Here is a 15,546-nt window from a genome sequence, read left to right as displayed (position 1 = left end):
ATAATGTATGTAGTCTCTCGTTGTAAATTATGCAGGATATTGTTTTAGAATAGCAAACCAGATCAAGATTATAATCTGGAAATTGTTTTTGCAGAGTATTATATAGTTTGTATGTAGAGCCTTTATTTAGTTCTATAAAATTAGGTTGGTCTTGGGAGGGAAGATACAACTTTCTGTTAGAAGTATACTCTATATCATTGTATTTGGGAGGAATGATTGCTACTTTAAACATGATCTGTAGTAATGGGATTCTTTATAATAGAATTTCATTGAAGATTTTAAGTGTCAAGGCTACCTTAGATATTTAATTTATCATCCTACATATGAAACATTTGCATTCAAGATCTTAAAAGTGTTGCTTCTCTAAGCCTAATCAATGGGTGTTACAGACTTCTGTGGGGATGTGTGTAGGCTTCATTGGGCTAGAGGGTTTATGTAAGGTATGTTATAAAGCAGTGATGTTCAATTTTTTTCATTTTATGACACACATAAACTAATGACTGAAATTCTGCTGCACACCAAAACATATATTTTTTGCCAATCTGACAGAAAAAAAGGAGGTATAAATTTTGATTCATTCACACTGGACAGCTGTTGTCATTTTTTAATTTGCCCATCTAAGGGAAAAGAGATCAGTGCTCCTGACTACATAGTCAGGTATTGCATGTTTTAAAAATTCTCACAGCACACCAGTGTGCTTCTTGCAGCACACCAGTTGAAAATTGCTCTTAAAAAGAAACATTTTCTTTTTCATGGGTTCTGGGGTAAGGAATATAAGACAAATGCAGTGTGAGGTATCTTGAATCATTGCATCTTGTGTATATGAATTGAATTGGATATCGAATCTGTTGGTAATAAAATAAATTTTGAATTTCTCCAGATTGGGTTAAAATGGTAATTTACTGATTACTGTATTTTTCGGACTATAAGATGCACCTAGGTTTTAATGGAGGAAAATAAAAAATTTTGAAGCAAAAAATCTAAAATATTTAATAACATAAATAACATAACATTTCCCCCCCGGCCCCCTGCAAACCAGGTAAGCTACATTTGGACTATAAGACGCACCCCAATTTCCCCCCCCAAGTGGGGGGGGTGCGTCTTGTATTCCAAAAAATGTGGTATATTTACCACCACAGAATTTTTAATGTTATTCTTATAAAAATCAAGAGCAGCTTTAATATTGTTAATGCAATTTCTGTAACATAATTTTTGAAGTGTATTAGTGTTCTTTCATAGACAAAGGTTTTGATGCTTTGAATCTCACACATATTTACTGATAACAGGCACTTTAGAAGAAAGACTTCAGATTTATGAAGAAATTAGTAAGCAGCACCCCAGAGCAATTTCACCTAGAAGATTACCTTTGAATCTTGTCCCAGGTAATATTAGGATATCTTTTGTAATACTAATAATTATTTGTCAAAATTACTCAACACCATTTACATTTTAAAAACTTGTTTTTGTATAGAGTTTACTTTACATCTGTAATATTCTTGGGGATGGGAATGGTCATTTATGAATATATTATTGCATATGTTAATGAGTTCAGTGTATAGCTATGCTGGTTTTATGTTTAAAATTATGTAAAATTAAAATTATATAAAATGTTATCAAATTATATGAAGTTTTTTCTTATGGGACTTTAAAAATTAAATGCAGTATTTAGAAGGTGAATTAAATTTGCTCAAGTTGATGACAAATTTCACATGTGGTATGATTTCAGTGGTAGAAAATGTGAAGTTGTAGATCTTTTTATAGTATAAATTCAAAGAGTTGTGAGCTCTTTGTGCCCACGGTGTTCAATGTAAGAATATCACCACCATTCCTATTGAAGGTCTTCTCTCCCCAGAGTTAACCATTTTTCTGAAATTTGCTTTTTATCATGACATTGTTTTGTAGAGTTCCATATATATTATATTCCTAAAAACAAAAACTAAAAAACCCCTTGCTTTTGAACTTTTTGTAAATTGGAGTACTATGGTTTGTATTCTGTGACTTGCTTTTATTGAACAATATAGTATGTTAATGACCTTGATATAAGTTGTTGCATGTAGCTGAACTCATTCACTTTTGGGCTGTATAGGAGAAAGCTCTTCAGATAGTTGATATCTTTGTTGATGATTTCATACCAAATTTTACCTTTTAAAGATCATTTTTATTTTTAGTTGGAAGTGTTATGATACTGAATTATTAGGGCTTCTGACATATCTTTTGATACAAGCAGATCCTAGAAAGCTAATAAAACTTTTAAAAATCTCTATTCTAGGCATGGGGTAAGGAAAGAGTGTATTTTCTAATGATTTCTCCTTTATAGTAGTTGTATTTGTTTAAATAATTGGGCTGTAATTTCTTTTTATCAAAAGATTCATGGAAATTGAAAGCACTTTAGTTATTAACTGGCTTACAAAATATATGAACTACTTCTTAGAAATGTATTGGTTTAGACAGTAAATACAGATTTATTAAAAACATTTCCACTGGTACATTTCAGTTCCACAAATGATAAGTAATAGTCTTCTGATCCTTTTTTTTTTTGTTTTGTATTTCTGAAATACTAAGCAGATATTACTAATGTTTTCCAGGGAACATTAGGTCCAGATGGATATTAATAGGCCTGGTGGGGAAGGTATTGGTATATTGAGATGTTCTTTAGTTAAGTGCATTTGGGAAACTGGAATAAATACAAAATCAGGTTTCTTAAGGACTTCTTAGAAACTTTAATATACAAGTTGGGGCAAAAGTAGGTTTACATTTGTGAGTACAGGAAACACAGCCTTTATTCTTGTTATTTTATTAACTATTGTATTATTTTCCATTTGTAAACCTATATTTTGCCCCACCCTGTATGCATTGTGAACTTCCAAGATCAGATGCACTGTGCAGAAAGGAGCATTTTCCTAATAAAAGTGATTTATGGAAGATGCTTGTGCTGTCATTTCTGTATCTCCTTTTTAAAAAAAATTATAACAATTGAAATATAATTCCCATAAAATAAAATGCACTTGTGAAAGTGTATGACTCAGTGATTTAGTATATTCATGAAGTTGTGCCACCATGGTCACTGTCTAGTTGAAGAAAATTTTCCAGGACCTCCGGTCAAGATGGTGGCATAAGTAAACATGGCTTGCCACCTCACACAACCACATCAAAATTACAATGAAAATGTTAAAAAACACCATCCCTCAGAATCAACAGAAATCAAGTTGAGTGGAAGTCTGACAACTATGGAATTAAAGAAAACACATCCATCCACACTGGTAAGAGGGGAGGAGACATGGAATACACTGGTCTCACATCCATGTGTGGTGGATAAAAATTCAGAGAGATATCCAGGGAGCAAGGAGTCCCAGCCCCCCACAGCCATACCAGGCCCCCCAGCACAGGGTTCCCGTGTCAGGAGGATAAGTCCTTATAACTTCTGGCTGCAGAAACCAGTGGGGACTGAGTTGGTGGAAGAAACTTCTAGAGTCCCAAGCAGTTCCCATTAAAGAGGTCACACGTGGACTTACTTAGACTCTCTTCCTCTGAGCTCCAGCACTGAGGTAGCAGCTTGAAAGGCCCCAGTGGCATACAGGGAGGAACTGACGTGTCTGGCATCAAGATGGGAGCAGGGGGACAGCTTTATCCCAGACAGAAATGTGGGCAGAGGCCATGGTCCCTTTTCTGAACCCTCTCCACACAGATCCACAGAGCTGGCATACAGGTGTCGTATCTGAGACTCCACCAACCTGGCTAACACATTTTGCTTGGCCATGGAGATTCCCTGAGACTCAGTCCCACCCAAGTTGTGGGCCCACCCAAACTGTTAACTGTGACTTTTTGGTATGAATGGCTGGTCTTGGCTCATGCTTCACAACTTCCTAAATCCTCTTAAAACAAGCCACATCCAGCCTCAGTAAGCCCCCAGCCCTTGTACCTCTTGCTAAGTGGCCCCAGGCCTAGCACTACAAGCAGCCAATCTAGATCCACAGTTTGGCTTCGGCTGGGAACCACCAAACCCAGCACAGGTAGCAGCCATCTGAGATTGATTTATAGCCCAGGCAGTGTGGTTCCAGGCAAAATACAGGTTAGGCTGACCTTGGCTTCCACCAGCTGGGAAACCCCAAGTCTGCTCACCCATTGGACAGCTAAAGACACTGTCATAACACTACCACCCTGCTCCTGCATAGCTGACCCTGCAAGGAGGGTGAAAGTTGATGGTCAGTGGTCTGACTGGTCTGGGTAAATCCTTCCCATTGACCTGCCAACAGCAACCAAGGCTCACTAGAAGAGGAGGGTGTACTCAGCTCACATGAAGGGCACACCTCTAGTACCCAGCTTCGGTGATAGGGGTAGCCTGTGCCACTGGACTCTACAGGACACCTACTACATTAGGCCACACTACAAAGTCATGGAGTCAAAGCAGCGTTACCTAATACATACGAACAAACACAGGGATGCTTCCCAAATGAGACAAAGAAACGTCCAAATGAAAGAATAGGTCAAAACTCCAGAAAAAGAGCTAAATGAAATGGAGATAAGCAATCTATCAGATATGGAGTTCAAAACACTGGTCATAAGGATTCTCAAGGAACTTGGAGAGGACCTCAACAGCATAAAAAAGATCCAGTCAGAAACAAAAGATACACTATTGAAATAAAGAACAATTTACAGGAAAACAACAGTAGGGGGGTAAAGCCGAGAATAATGTCAATGATTTGGAACATAAGGAACAAATATCAACCAATCAGAACAAGAAGAAGAAAAATGGATCCAAAAAATGAGGACAGTATAAACAGCCTGTGGGACAAGTTCAAGATATCCAACATTTGCATCGTAGGGGTTCCAGAAGGAGAATAGAAATGTTACAGAGCAGAAGGCGGGGGTGGTTCACGATAAATTATTACAGAAAGGATTCCCCCTTTCTGTCTCTGGACGTTCCTTCCCCCACGCCCACCTGCTAGGTTCGCAATGCCCGCCGCCAGAGGAAAGACGTCTCTCAATGCCAGAGACTGGTGAAAAGGAAAGGAATTGTTTATTTAAAAGTTACACAAACTTAGAATAATGACCTAATGTCTTCAATAAGATACTAAAGTCCTCTAGAATACCCACAGATGCACAGTCCTTCCCTCTCCCTGTGCCCAGTCCGGGGTACCGTGTCTCAGGAAAAGAAGTAGAAGTCCGTGATTCAGGCTCCCGGCACCATCCGCTGTGTGGCTGCTGCAATCTCCAGTTAATCCAAAGCCATGTGGCACCTTCTCATGGCCCACCAGCAAGAGTCCTCTCTCCCCTTTCTCTATGGCTGCAAAGTCTCTCCTGCTGCCTAAGCCGCATGGCAAGAAGAAGCACTCCAAAACCTCGTGGTCCTCTTTACTCTCCTTCAGAACCGCGTGGTCCTTTTCCCCATTTACTTTGGAGCCGCGTGGTCTCCTCCTTCTCCCCCAAAACCTTGTGGCCCTCCTCTACTACTATGGAGCCGCGTGGTCTCTTCTTTACTTCAGAGCCGCATGGTCTCTTCTTTACTTCAGAGCCGCATGGTCTCTCTTTACCTATGGCTGCCGGGCCTAGGTTTAAATCCCAGTTCCCATCTTCCTTTGCAGCCTATTTCCGACTCCTCCTACAGTCAGCTACACCTGCCAGCATCCCCGTATTCTTCCAGCTTTACTGGGCTGCCATAGTAAGTCTGGGCAGGTGTGGCCCCATGGCTTGGAGCCAGTCATCTCCAAGTTCTCACGCAGGCCCTGTAACCAGGGGGAGTTGCTTCCCAGTCCCATCTTGGGTGGAAGCCACTCCCATCTCCCTGGCTCAAAGCAGGGCCACAGCTATTTAACATATCCATGAAACCAGTTAAAGGTTATAGATATGTTAAATGACTGCCAGGGGTTAGCTACAAAGCTGTTGCTACCCAAAACAGCTCTGAATGGCCCTGTTCCATGTGTCCCATCCCCCCTGGCTCAGGCCTGTAGGGGTGAGGACATCCTATATACATTTTTCTAATGTTTCCTGGACACCCCGAGTCCTGGACCCCATTACAAATCCCTTCTTGGGGCCCCCCTCTTGGCTGCACCCTGCTTCAGAAAGAGAAAGAAATTAGAAATCTATTTGAAAAAATAATGAAAGAAAATTTCCTAATCTGGTGAAGGAAATAGACTTGAAATTTTAGGAAGCACAGAATATTAAACAAGATGGATCCAGAGAGGCCCTCTCTAAGACACATCATAATTAAAATTTCAAAGGTTAAAGATAAAGAGAATCTTAAAAACAGAGAAAAGCAGTTAGTTACCCATAAGGGAGGTCCCATAAGACTGTCAGCTGATTTTTGAAAAGAAACTTTCAGGCTAGAAGGGATTGTCAAGAAATATTCAAAGTCATGAACAGCAGGGTTTTATAGCCGAGATTGCTCTACTCAGCAAAGATAACATTTAGAATTGAAGGGCAGACAAAGAGCTTCCCAGACAAGAAAAAACTAAAGGAGTTCACCTCCAAACCATTATTATATGAAATGTTAAATAAGACACTTAAATATTTAAGAAAAAGAAAATCACAACTAGGAACAATAAAATGGCAATAAATACATATCTATTAACAATGGAATCTTAAAAAAAACAAACTAAGCAAACAAGAAGAACAGAGACAGAATCATGGATCTGGAGAGTGTTTTGATAGGTGCCGGATGGGAGGGGTGAGGGGAAGAATGGGTGAAGAGGTAAGGTGACACAGATCTCGGCCTGCAAGATCTGCTGTTGAGGTTTCAGTATTCCAATACACTTACACACAGACTACAGACGTCCTGTGGGGGGGAAGGGGACTGCGGGGCCACTCTCAAGAGGAGAGCGCCTCTCAGCGCCTCAGCCACTCCCTCAAGGGGGGAGCGCCAAGAGCCTAGCCAAGAGCCTAGCCAAGAGCCTAGCCAAGACCGGCCTTTATAGGTTTTTGAGGCCCTTAACATCAAAGAAGGTCCTCTTTACTATACAAAGGTTTGTTTTGGGTGGTTATCTTTGCAGACACAGGAGAGGAAGTCACTGAATACATCAAAGGAGGATAGTTGAAATGTAAATGGTTGAAAGGGCTATGTCCCATACCTGGAGGGTCTAGCCCAGATTCTGGAAAGATAAAGATACTCAGTAAACATTTGCTTCCTCAATTCAGGGTGAGGGAGTTTTTTAGCAAGAGCAAGTCTCATAGCAGTCTAAGTACAATGCAGGTCTGATTTCCCACTGGAGAACTTATCCATGGACGTGGGTCCTGCCCGCCAATCTCTCTACCCACTGGTTTTCCGAGTGGGGACTGAGCCATATTTCCCACACTTGGAACAGTTCCCCACAGTAAGGGGATTAAGAAGTACAAATATGTAGTTACAGAATAGCCGCGAGGATGTAAAGTACAACATGGGAAATGGAATAGCCAAAAAACTTACTCACATGACCCATGGCCATGCATGAACAATGGTGTGGGGATTGCCTGAGGGAGTGGGCAGTACTGGGTGGAGGGGGAGAAAGGGCAAAAAATTGGGACAACTGTAATAGCATAATCAGTAAAATATAATGTAAAAAGTTTTATTAACATCTGAAAGAAACCTGTACCTACTAACAGTCACTGCCACCCACCCACCCCCAATTCCTAACCTTCAGCCCTCCACCCATGCTCCCTCATCACCAGGCAGTGCACTAATCTACTTTGTTTACTTATGTAATTTGTTTATGGACATTTCATCCCTGCCAAAATTGGCTGTTTTGTGTGGCTTTTTTTTCTTCTTCTCTTAAATGAGTTTTAGGGGGTGTTTTATATTTCACAATGGGAGTTGGGTATATCCTCTTAGTTTGGAACTTTCAGATGCATTTTTGTGCTTCTTAGAAAATGAAAGAAAACCTATAATTTTAAGATTACAAAACAAGTTCTTAGTTCTGTTATTCCATTATGGAATATGGGGCCTCAAGTTTATACTGCCTAGATTTATTTTCATAGTCAATGATGTTTGCTAAAAGCTCTCAGTACATGAAAGGAAATGTATTTTTATTGAAAGATAGCCTGGAACCGATTGTTGATTGTGAAGTGCTTAGGTTAAAGTGGAATCATCCTGTATCCTCTGGAATCTTTTTACCAGGTAGGTCTCAGTAGAGGGGCCTGATGTCATGGGCTTCAAAGGTCATCACTGTGGGGTTATAACATGCATGTATTTACAAAGTTCTAGTGAACATATATAAAATTGTTCAGATATTTAACTGTACCTGTGGAAAAGCTGAATACTTCATTAAAGGTTTTTTGCCTCTCTAGAAAAAATATATGTGTAATAAGAAAGGCATCTCACCATTATCAAAAACAAATTAAGAGCTTTGCCAAAAACACAATAGGACTCAAGAACACAAGATGAAACTTTTGAAAAAGGCTTTCCAGTTTTTAACTATAAAGGTGTAATACGTACAGTGTAGTGAATACAGCAGAATTCCTGAGGCAATCCTCTAATAACCTAAAATTTTAAGTGCTGAGAGAAGAATGCAGAGATATAGCCACTTTTTAAAATAATTAGTGAGCCCTTGCTGAGGTGTCTCAGTGGATTGAGTGCCAGCCTGCGAACCAAAGGGTCGCTGGTTCGATCCCAGTCAGGGCACATGCCTGGGTTGCAGGCCAGGTTCCCAGTAAAGGGCATGTGAGAGGCAACCACACATTGATGTTTCTCTCTCTTTCTCCCTCACTTCCTCTCTCTAAAAATAAATCAAATCTTTAAAAAAAAGTAATTAGACATCGTGTTCTATTAGTCTTCACTGGCCAAGGTGGAGAGAGAGGGAAGGTGATAATGGAGAATATTAAACATCGAATCTAATAAAATTTTGCTCTGTTGATTTTTGTTTCATTTACTTATTTTGAGATGTAATTTATATATAACATTGGGGAAGTTTTAAGGTGCAGAATTATTGATTTGATATATTTATATATTGCAATATTACCAGTGTAATGTTAGCTAACACCTCCATCTGGTCACATAATTATCATTTCTGTTTTAAGGTGAGAACATGCTCCATAATTTAGAATAAATTTTCAGTGAATCAGATAAAGTCTCATATTAATGTTTATGTTAAATTATTTTAGCAGTCGTTTTGGGGACATCAGTTTTTATGTGAATCTATGCTACATATCTAAAGAGAATTAGTATAGCATCTATGTAGTCACATAACTGGTTTGTAAGCTGTAATGCTAAACAGGCATATAATGGTTGATGGGCATTTTTCCCCTCCCAAGGAAAGACTGTGGAGTTACTAAAAAGTTATTTTAAAATAACCAGGAAGAAAGAAGATTATTTGTTTTTTTGAAAGGGTTTTTCTTATACCTAAGGCAAAAAATTGTAAGATGGGTAGATAGTAATTTTTGGACACAAGTGTGTGACTGAGTAGTTGAGTAGCTGTGTTGGCTTCTTGTTTAGATAATACATTCATACAGTTTAAATAAAAGGGTACAAAGGGATTTTTAAGTGAAAGTCTTTTTTCTGCCTCTGTTCCCTGGCTACCAAGCTTATTTCCCTAGAGATAGCCATTGTTACCAGTAGATGGTGTGCAGTTCCAGAAGTATGTTGAGCTCGTACAAACAAAAATATGTACGGCAAGTTTATTTATACATTTTTCCCTTCCCTTTTGTACAAAAGTAGTAGATACATAGATTACTCTGTTTCTCCCCTCCCCCCACTTCACTCACTATCTGGAGTTTAGTTCTGTTTGAGCACATAAGAGCTTCCTCATTTTTTTTTTTCTCATAGCTGCACAGGTAAGTAATAGTTTAATGGGAAAAGAGGCTTTTAATATTGTGGATAATTGGGAGTTGAGTATATTGTAGTATCTTAAATCAAATTTGCCAGTGTGATCTGCGTAGACTGAGAAATTTGACCAAGAAGTAGAGTTTAGAGTAGCCTCTGACATGAAGATAAAATGCTTGTTTTTTCAGTGGATGATAGCAAATACGGAAAAGATTCTTAACCACAGAAATAGAATAGCTGTCAGATACCAAGGCATATAATGATAGACAACATGTATTGAGTGATTACGGTGTGCCATACACACTGCTTATTGCTATATACTTGTTTCAGTGATACAACAATATCTTGAGACTAGTGGTAGTGTTACCCTCATCTTTCACAGTGGAGAAAGTGAGGTTTTTAGTGGACAGTTATTTGTGCGAGGCCATACAAAATAATTGGAGATTTATGCATTTCTGTAAGCAACATCATCTTTTACTGTCTACCACAATATTAACTCTTGCTTTATATCAGAGGAAGTGCTGGAAAGATTTGATCTGTGAAATTCCTTTAGAATTTTAAAGGAAGTACTGATGTATATTTAACCCAAATAGATTTGTTTAAAAATTTATTTATTGATTTTAGGGAGAGGGGGAGAGAAACATCAATTTGTTGTTCCACTTACTTATGTTGGTTGATTATTTTATGTGCCCTGACCGGGGATTAAACCCGCAACCTTGGCATATCGGGATGATGCTCTAACCAACTGAGATCTAGCCAGAGCTACCAAAGAGAAATTTTGTATTGTCTTGGTAATGTGTGATTTTCAGAAGGCCTATTCTTCGTTATATGTTCTATTAAAAGATTAATGATAATCTGAAAAGTGTGTATAGTAAATTGAGTTAACAAATACATCTTTTTATATTTGATAAATTTTCCACTCAAAATTTTAATTTCTCTTTTAAATTTTATGACATCTAATGATATTGAGTATATATATTTTGTTCAGTATGATTAGTCAAAACAAATAGAAATAACCACTGTGAGTTTTTTTTTAATAAAGTGTTATGATTCATAAACCTTAAGAGTTCATTTCCTTAATCTTTAGGTTAAACCATTTATGACATGTATGTATCTTTTTTAAAAAATGAGTAGACAAATCCATGTCTTTATATTACTGTCAAAAAGTTCGTATATCTGAGTTAGAGCCTTTGTACTTAATATTAAAATTTTTTTCCACTTTCAAAAAGGAATTCTTTCCCACTTTCAAAACTTTTTGGTAAAGTTTTAACAATAATAGAATTATTTACTAGATGTTACAAATAGGGTATTTTAATTCTGATGTTAGAATGCTCAAGGGCTCAATCTAATGCCTTTTTTTTTTTTACTTACTGTTTTTCTTACCCCTGAAATATCAATTTCATGATTCTTAAATTTTAATCACTGCTATATCCCCAATACTGGGAACAGTGCTTTGCACGTAGGAGGTGCTTTAAAAATATTTATTTATTTATTTATTTTTACAGAGTGTGGAAGGGAGGGAGAAAGAGGGAGAAAAACATCAATATTCGAGAGAAACATTGATTGGTTGCCTCTCACACACCCCCACCTAGGTACCTGGCCTGCAACCCAGGCATGTGCCTTGACCCTGAGAATAGAACTGACGACCTTTGGTTTGCAGATGGACAGTCAGTCCACTGAGCCACACCAGCCAGGGCAGTAGGTGCTTTTTAGATGTTTGTGGAATGAATGAATATTGAAGTAATCACTAGTTACTTTGGAAAACATTTGTAAATACTGCTTTAGTTTTTTTAAATGTATTTTTGCTGCTGCTTGAATATAGTACGCATTACAGTAGAATCATTTTATAGTCTTCAGAGTGCTTTATGAGTTGTTTGCTGATAGTACAACTGAGCCTGTGCTGGTCATTGAGATTAGGAAAGATATTTGCTATGGGGACTATATTTAGAATGGATAGAGTAGGTTACTTTTACTCAAAGCTGCACAGTTTTGTTTATCTATCTTTGGAAGTGTTCCTTGAAGTTATTTTAAACCTAGATCTAGGGAAAACTATAGCTGCTGTATGAGATATTTGGTATTAGGCTTTTTGGTGGTAACAGCAAGAAATCATGCTGACTAATTGGGTTTAAAAATTGTTGCTGAATTGATTTTTATTTATAAAATCATTTTGAGAACTGTTTGCATTAATTGAAGTATAACAAAGTACACTTTTGTTTCTAGGTGAAAAATTTAGAGAACTTATGGATAAGTTCCTGAGGGTTAACTTCAGTAAAGGCTGCCCACCCTTGTTTACTACTTTGAAATCTTTATATTACAATACAGAAAAGGTAAAATTTGGTCTTCATTCAGTTTTGCTATAGTCTTTTTACTAAACTGTTTAGAAAGATTTCCATGTAAATAATATACTATGATTTAATCATTTTCTGTTTTAATAATGTTATTCGCTTGAAATTATGTGCATGTGGTGTAAGTTCTATCAAAAGGAATGTCAGTGTGAAATTTACAGAGTAAAGGCTTTACAAAAGCATTAGGATGATTAAAGATTGTTGTTATTTTTAACGGCTATACTTTTATATAAATTTGATGTATTGTCACCAGAGGTCTATATTTAACTATTTTGTGATTAATCCTTTATTGTTTTATAGTATTGTGGACTTTCTAATTTGTTATGCATGCTTTTAAAATTAGCATGAATAATTGAGTTAGTGCAATGGTAATATGCCATTTGGTACTATTGGTTTTAACTCATAAGGCAACATTTTAATAAATATAGCTTAGGTAGTTCTTGAATAAAGAGACTAATACTTTTCTGCTTGTTTTTAATGAGAAAAGAGGCACTTGGTCTTAAATTAGAAAGATAATTAGGAAATTATAAGTTAATACAAGACAAGTTGTAATTCTATTTCCAATCCTTGCTTCTTAATTTAAGTTCTAAAATTTTGTTTTCTCTAGCTAAGAGTTTTTGAAAGTTACTGGTGCATAAGAAAAAGATTTCATGATGCTTTTAGTTAACCCTGTGTCATTTTATTTAGGTTCAACCCGTAATATTTGTGAATAATAAACTATTGAAAACAAGGTCAATAATAGGTATAACTAACTGATTGGCACTTTCTTCCTCATGGCAGCAGGTTTCATAAACTAAAAGTGACAACTGATTGTATGTAGTACTGGTTAGTAGAAATTGTCATTTACATTTAAGAAATTACATTTCTTTAATATCTGTATTATGCTTTATTTAACTGTAATGGTACTGTCGATTTTTAATAGTGATTGATTCTTAGGAAAACATGTAGCAGTGACTACCAAAAATTTGTGGGTTATTTAAAATTACGTTTGCCAAACTTCCTTTTTCTCCTTTGGCAAAGGAAGAAAGGTGAGATGGAAAATCAGAAATAATAAAGAACTTACATGTACGTGAATGAGAATACTGCTTTTATAACAAACATACGCTTATAGCAACTACTGAATACAGTGGTCATTAAAAAATTTGTTTCCCTTAGACTTTCACTGGCTTTCTCAGTTATCATAAGGGGCATAGGCTTTTTTTTTTTCAAATAACCTCCAATACTGATCGAAAATTACCATCATAAAGGTGTTAAGTATTTGTTGGTATTGTATAAATAAAGCGTGGAATTTGCATTTTTGAAGGAGGCACTGATAATGTATTTATATAGGAACGATTGACCTTTCTAAAGGTGGCAGAGCCCTTTTATTTTTTAATTTATTGATTATTTTAGAGAGAGGGGGCTCAAGGAGGGAAAGAGAGAAACAGACATTGATTTGTTGTTCTACTTATTTATGCATTCATTGGTTGATTCCTGTATTTGCTTTGATTGGGGATTGAACCTGCAACATTTGCATATCAGGTCAATGCTCAAACCAACTGAGCTACTTGGCCAGGGCTGACATTTCTTTAATTTTTAAAGCACACAACAGGAATTTTACCACGTGCTTTTAATAAGAATTGAATTAAGCTCTGAAAATTGAGTTTTAGTTATCAGAACTTAATACAGTGAGAAAAAATTCACAAGTATGGGAAATGCTTCTCAAATAATTACGGCCACGTATATTTGTGATTACTTATAAATGCATTTCAAAATGTGCATATTTGTAATCAGCAGTGAGTCTTGTTTTTAGCTAAGGGCTGCATTTTAACTCTTGAGGAAGGATTTCAAAGAGATTACGTTTGATAAACAATTATGGTCTTACAACCTTCCAAGTCTGAAGAATAAGCCACATCAGGTAGCATGAAAATAAAATAATCTTTTGAAGTTAGTTCAGGATGCAATATGATTGTAAAAAGAATATTTTAAAAAATGTCTCCAGCATTTTATATTGTGAATATACATTTTAAGACTATTAAGATCATTCTTTGCCCTGGCTAGTGTGGCTGAGTGGATTGAGCGCTGGTCTGAGACCTGAAAGGTCACCAGTTCAATTCCCAGTTAGGGCATATGTCAGGGTTCTGGGCCAGGTCCTCAGTTGGGGGCATGTGAGAGGCAACCCATGGGTGTTTCTCTCACACATTGATGTTTCGCTCCCTCTCTTTCTCCCTTCCTTCCCTTCTCTAAAATAAATAAAATTTAAATTATATATATAGTTAAAAAACATTCTTCATGTAAATTCCTTTTAAGGTCTTTATCCTCTGAATTTGCTTGTAGTCCAAATGTTGATATAGGACCAGCCTGTTCCACATCTCTTCCCTTCCTACCAGTCTGGATGGATGTGGTTTCTTTAATTCCGTAGTTGTCAGACTTCCATTGAACTCGATTACTGACAGTTCTAAGTGATAATTGTTCTGTAGTTTAGTTGTAATTTTGATGTGGTTGTGTGAGGAGGCGAGCCATGTTTACCTATGCCACCATCTTGCAAAATTTAAATTTTTATGAAGTCCAACTTAACTTTTTTCCCTTTTCTGGCTTGTGCTTTTGTGTTGCATCTAAGAATCATTTCCAAGTCCAAGGTTATAAAGATTTACATTGTTACTTCTAACAGTTTTAACTTTTAGTTTTTACATTGAGGTCTTTGATACACTTTGAATGCATCATCGTATATGGTATCAGGTAGAAGTCCAGCTTCTTTTGCCTGTGACTATTCATTTTTTCCAGCACCATTTGTTGAAGAGATCATATTCTTTCTCCATTGAAAGATCTTGGCACCCTTGTTGAAGTAAATGGACCAGAAATGTGAGGGTTCATTTTTGGCCTCTCAGTTCTGTTCTACTGACTTGTATGCTTATCTTTACACTAGTAGCACTTGTTTTTTCTATTTTTTCTCTTTTTAATTGAATTTATTGGAGTGACATTTATTAATAAAATTATGTAGTTTTCTGGTATACAGTTCTGCCATATATCACCTGTACATTCATCTTGATTACTATACCTCTGGGGTAAGTTTTGAAATTAGGAAGTATGAATGTGCCTAGTTAGGTTTTTTACAATTTCTTTTTGGCCATTTAAGATTTTTAAATTTCTGCTTAAATTTTAGGAATAGCTTTTCAATTTGTACAAAGAAGCCAGCTGGGATTTTATAGGGATTGCATGAATTCATAGATTACTTTGAGAAATATTTCCATCTTAACAAAATTAAGTCTGTGAACATTTGATTTCCATTTATTTAGATCTTCTTTAATTTATTTTTAAATATATATTTTTAAAATTACAGGTTATATTTAATATTATTTGTATTAGTTTCAGATATAAGCATAATGGTTTGATAGTCATATACTTAACAAAGCCACCTCACTGCCCTCCCCTCCCTCCACCGCCAATATTCAAGTACCCACTTGGCACCTACATGGTTCTTAGAAATACTATTAA

General features: G+C 36.7%; 1 protein-coding gene across 2 annotated transcripts in view; it reads left to right on the top strand.

Annotated features, from left to right (window-relative positions):
- Nucleotides 1-15,546, top strand: part of NAA16 (N-alpha-acetyltransferase 16, NatA auxiliary subunit) — a 74,432-nt gene that overhangs the window by 25,614 nt on the left and 33,272 nt on the right. For both annotated transcript variants that reach the window (XM_024569310.4, XM_024569309.4), the window contains 2 exons: nt 1,287-1,382; nt 11,948-12,054. In XM_024569310.4, the coding sequence (XP_024425078.2) occupies nt 1,287-1,382; nt 11,948-12,054 (203 nt within the window). The remainder of the gene's footprint in view (nt 1-1,286; nt 1,383-11,947; nt 12,055-15,546) is intronic.

The sequence above is a fragment of the Desmodus rotundus genome, chromosome 13 (assembly GCF_022682495.2).
Source record: "Desmodus rotundus isolate HL8 chromosome 13, HLdesRot8A.1, whole genome shotgun sequence".
Classification (NCBI taxonomy): domain Eukaryota; kingdom Metazoa; phylum Chordata; class Mammalia; order Chiroptera; family Phyllostomidae; genus Desmodus; species Desmodus rotundus.
The sequence above is the reverse complement of the archived record's forward strand: the minus strand, read 5'-3'. Positions and strand labels throughout refer to the sequence as shown.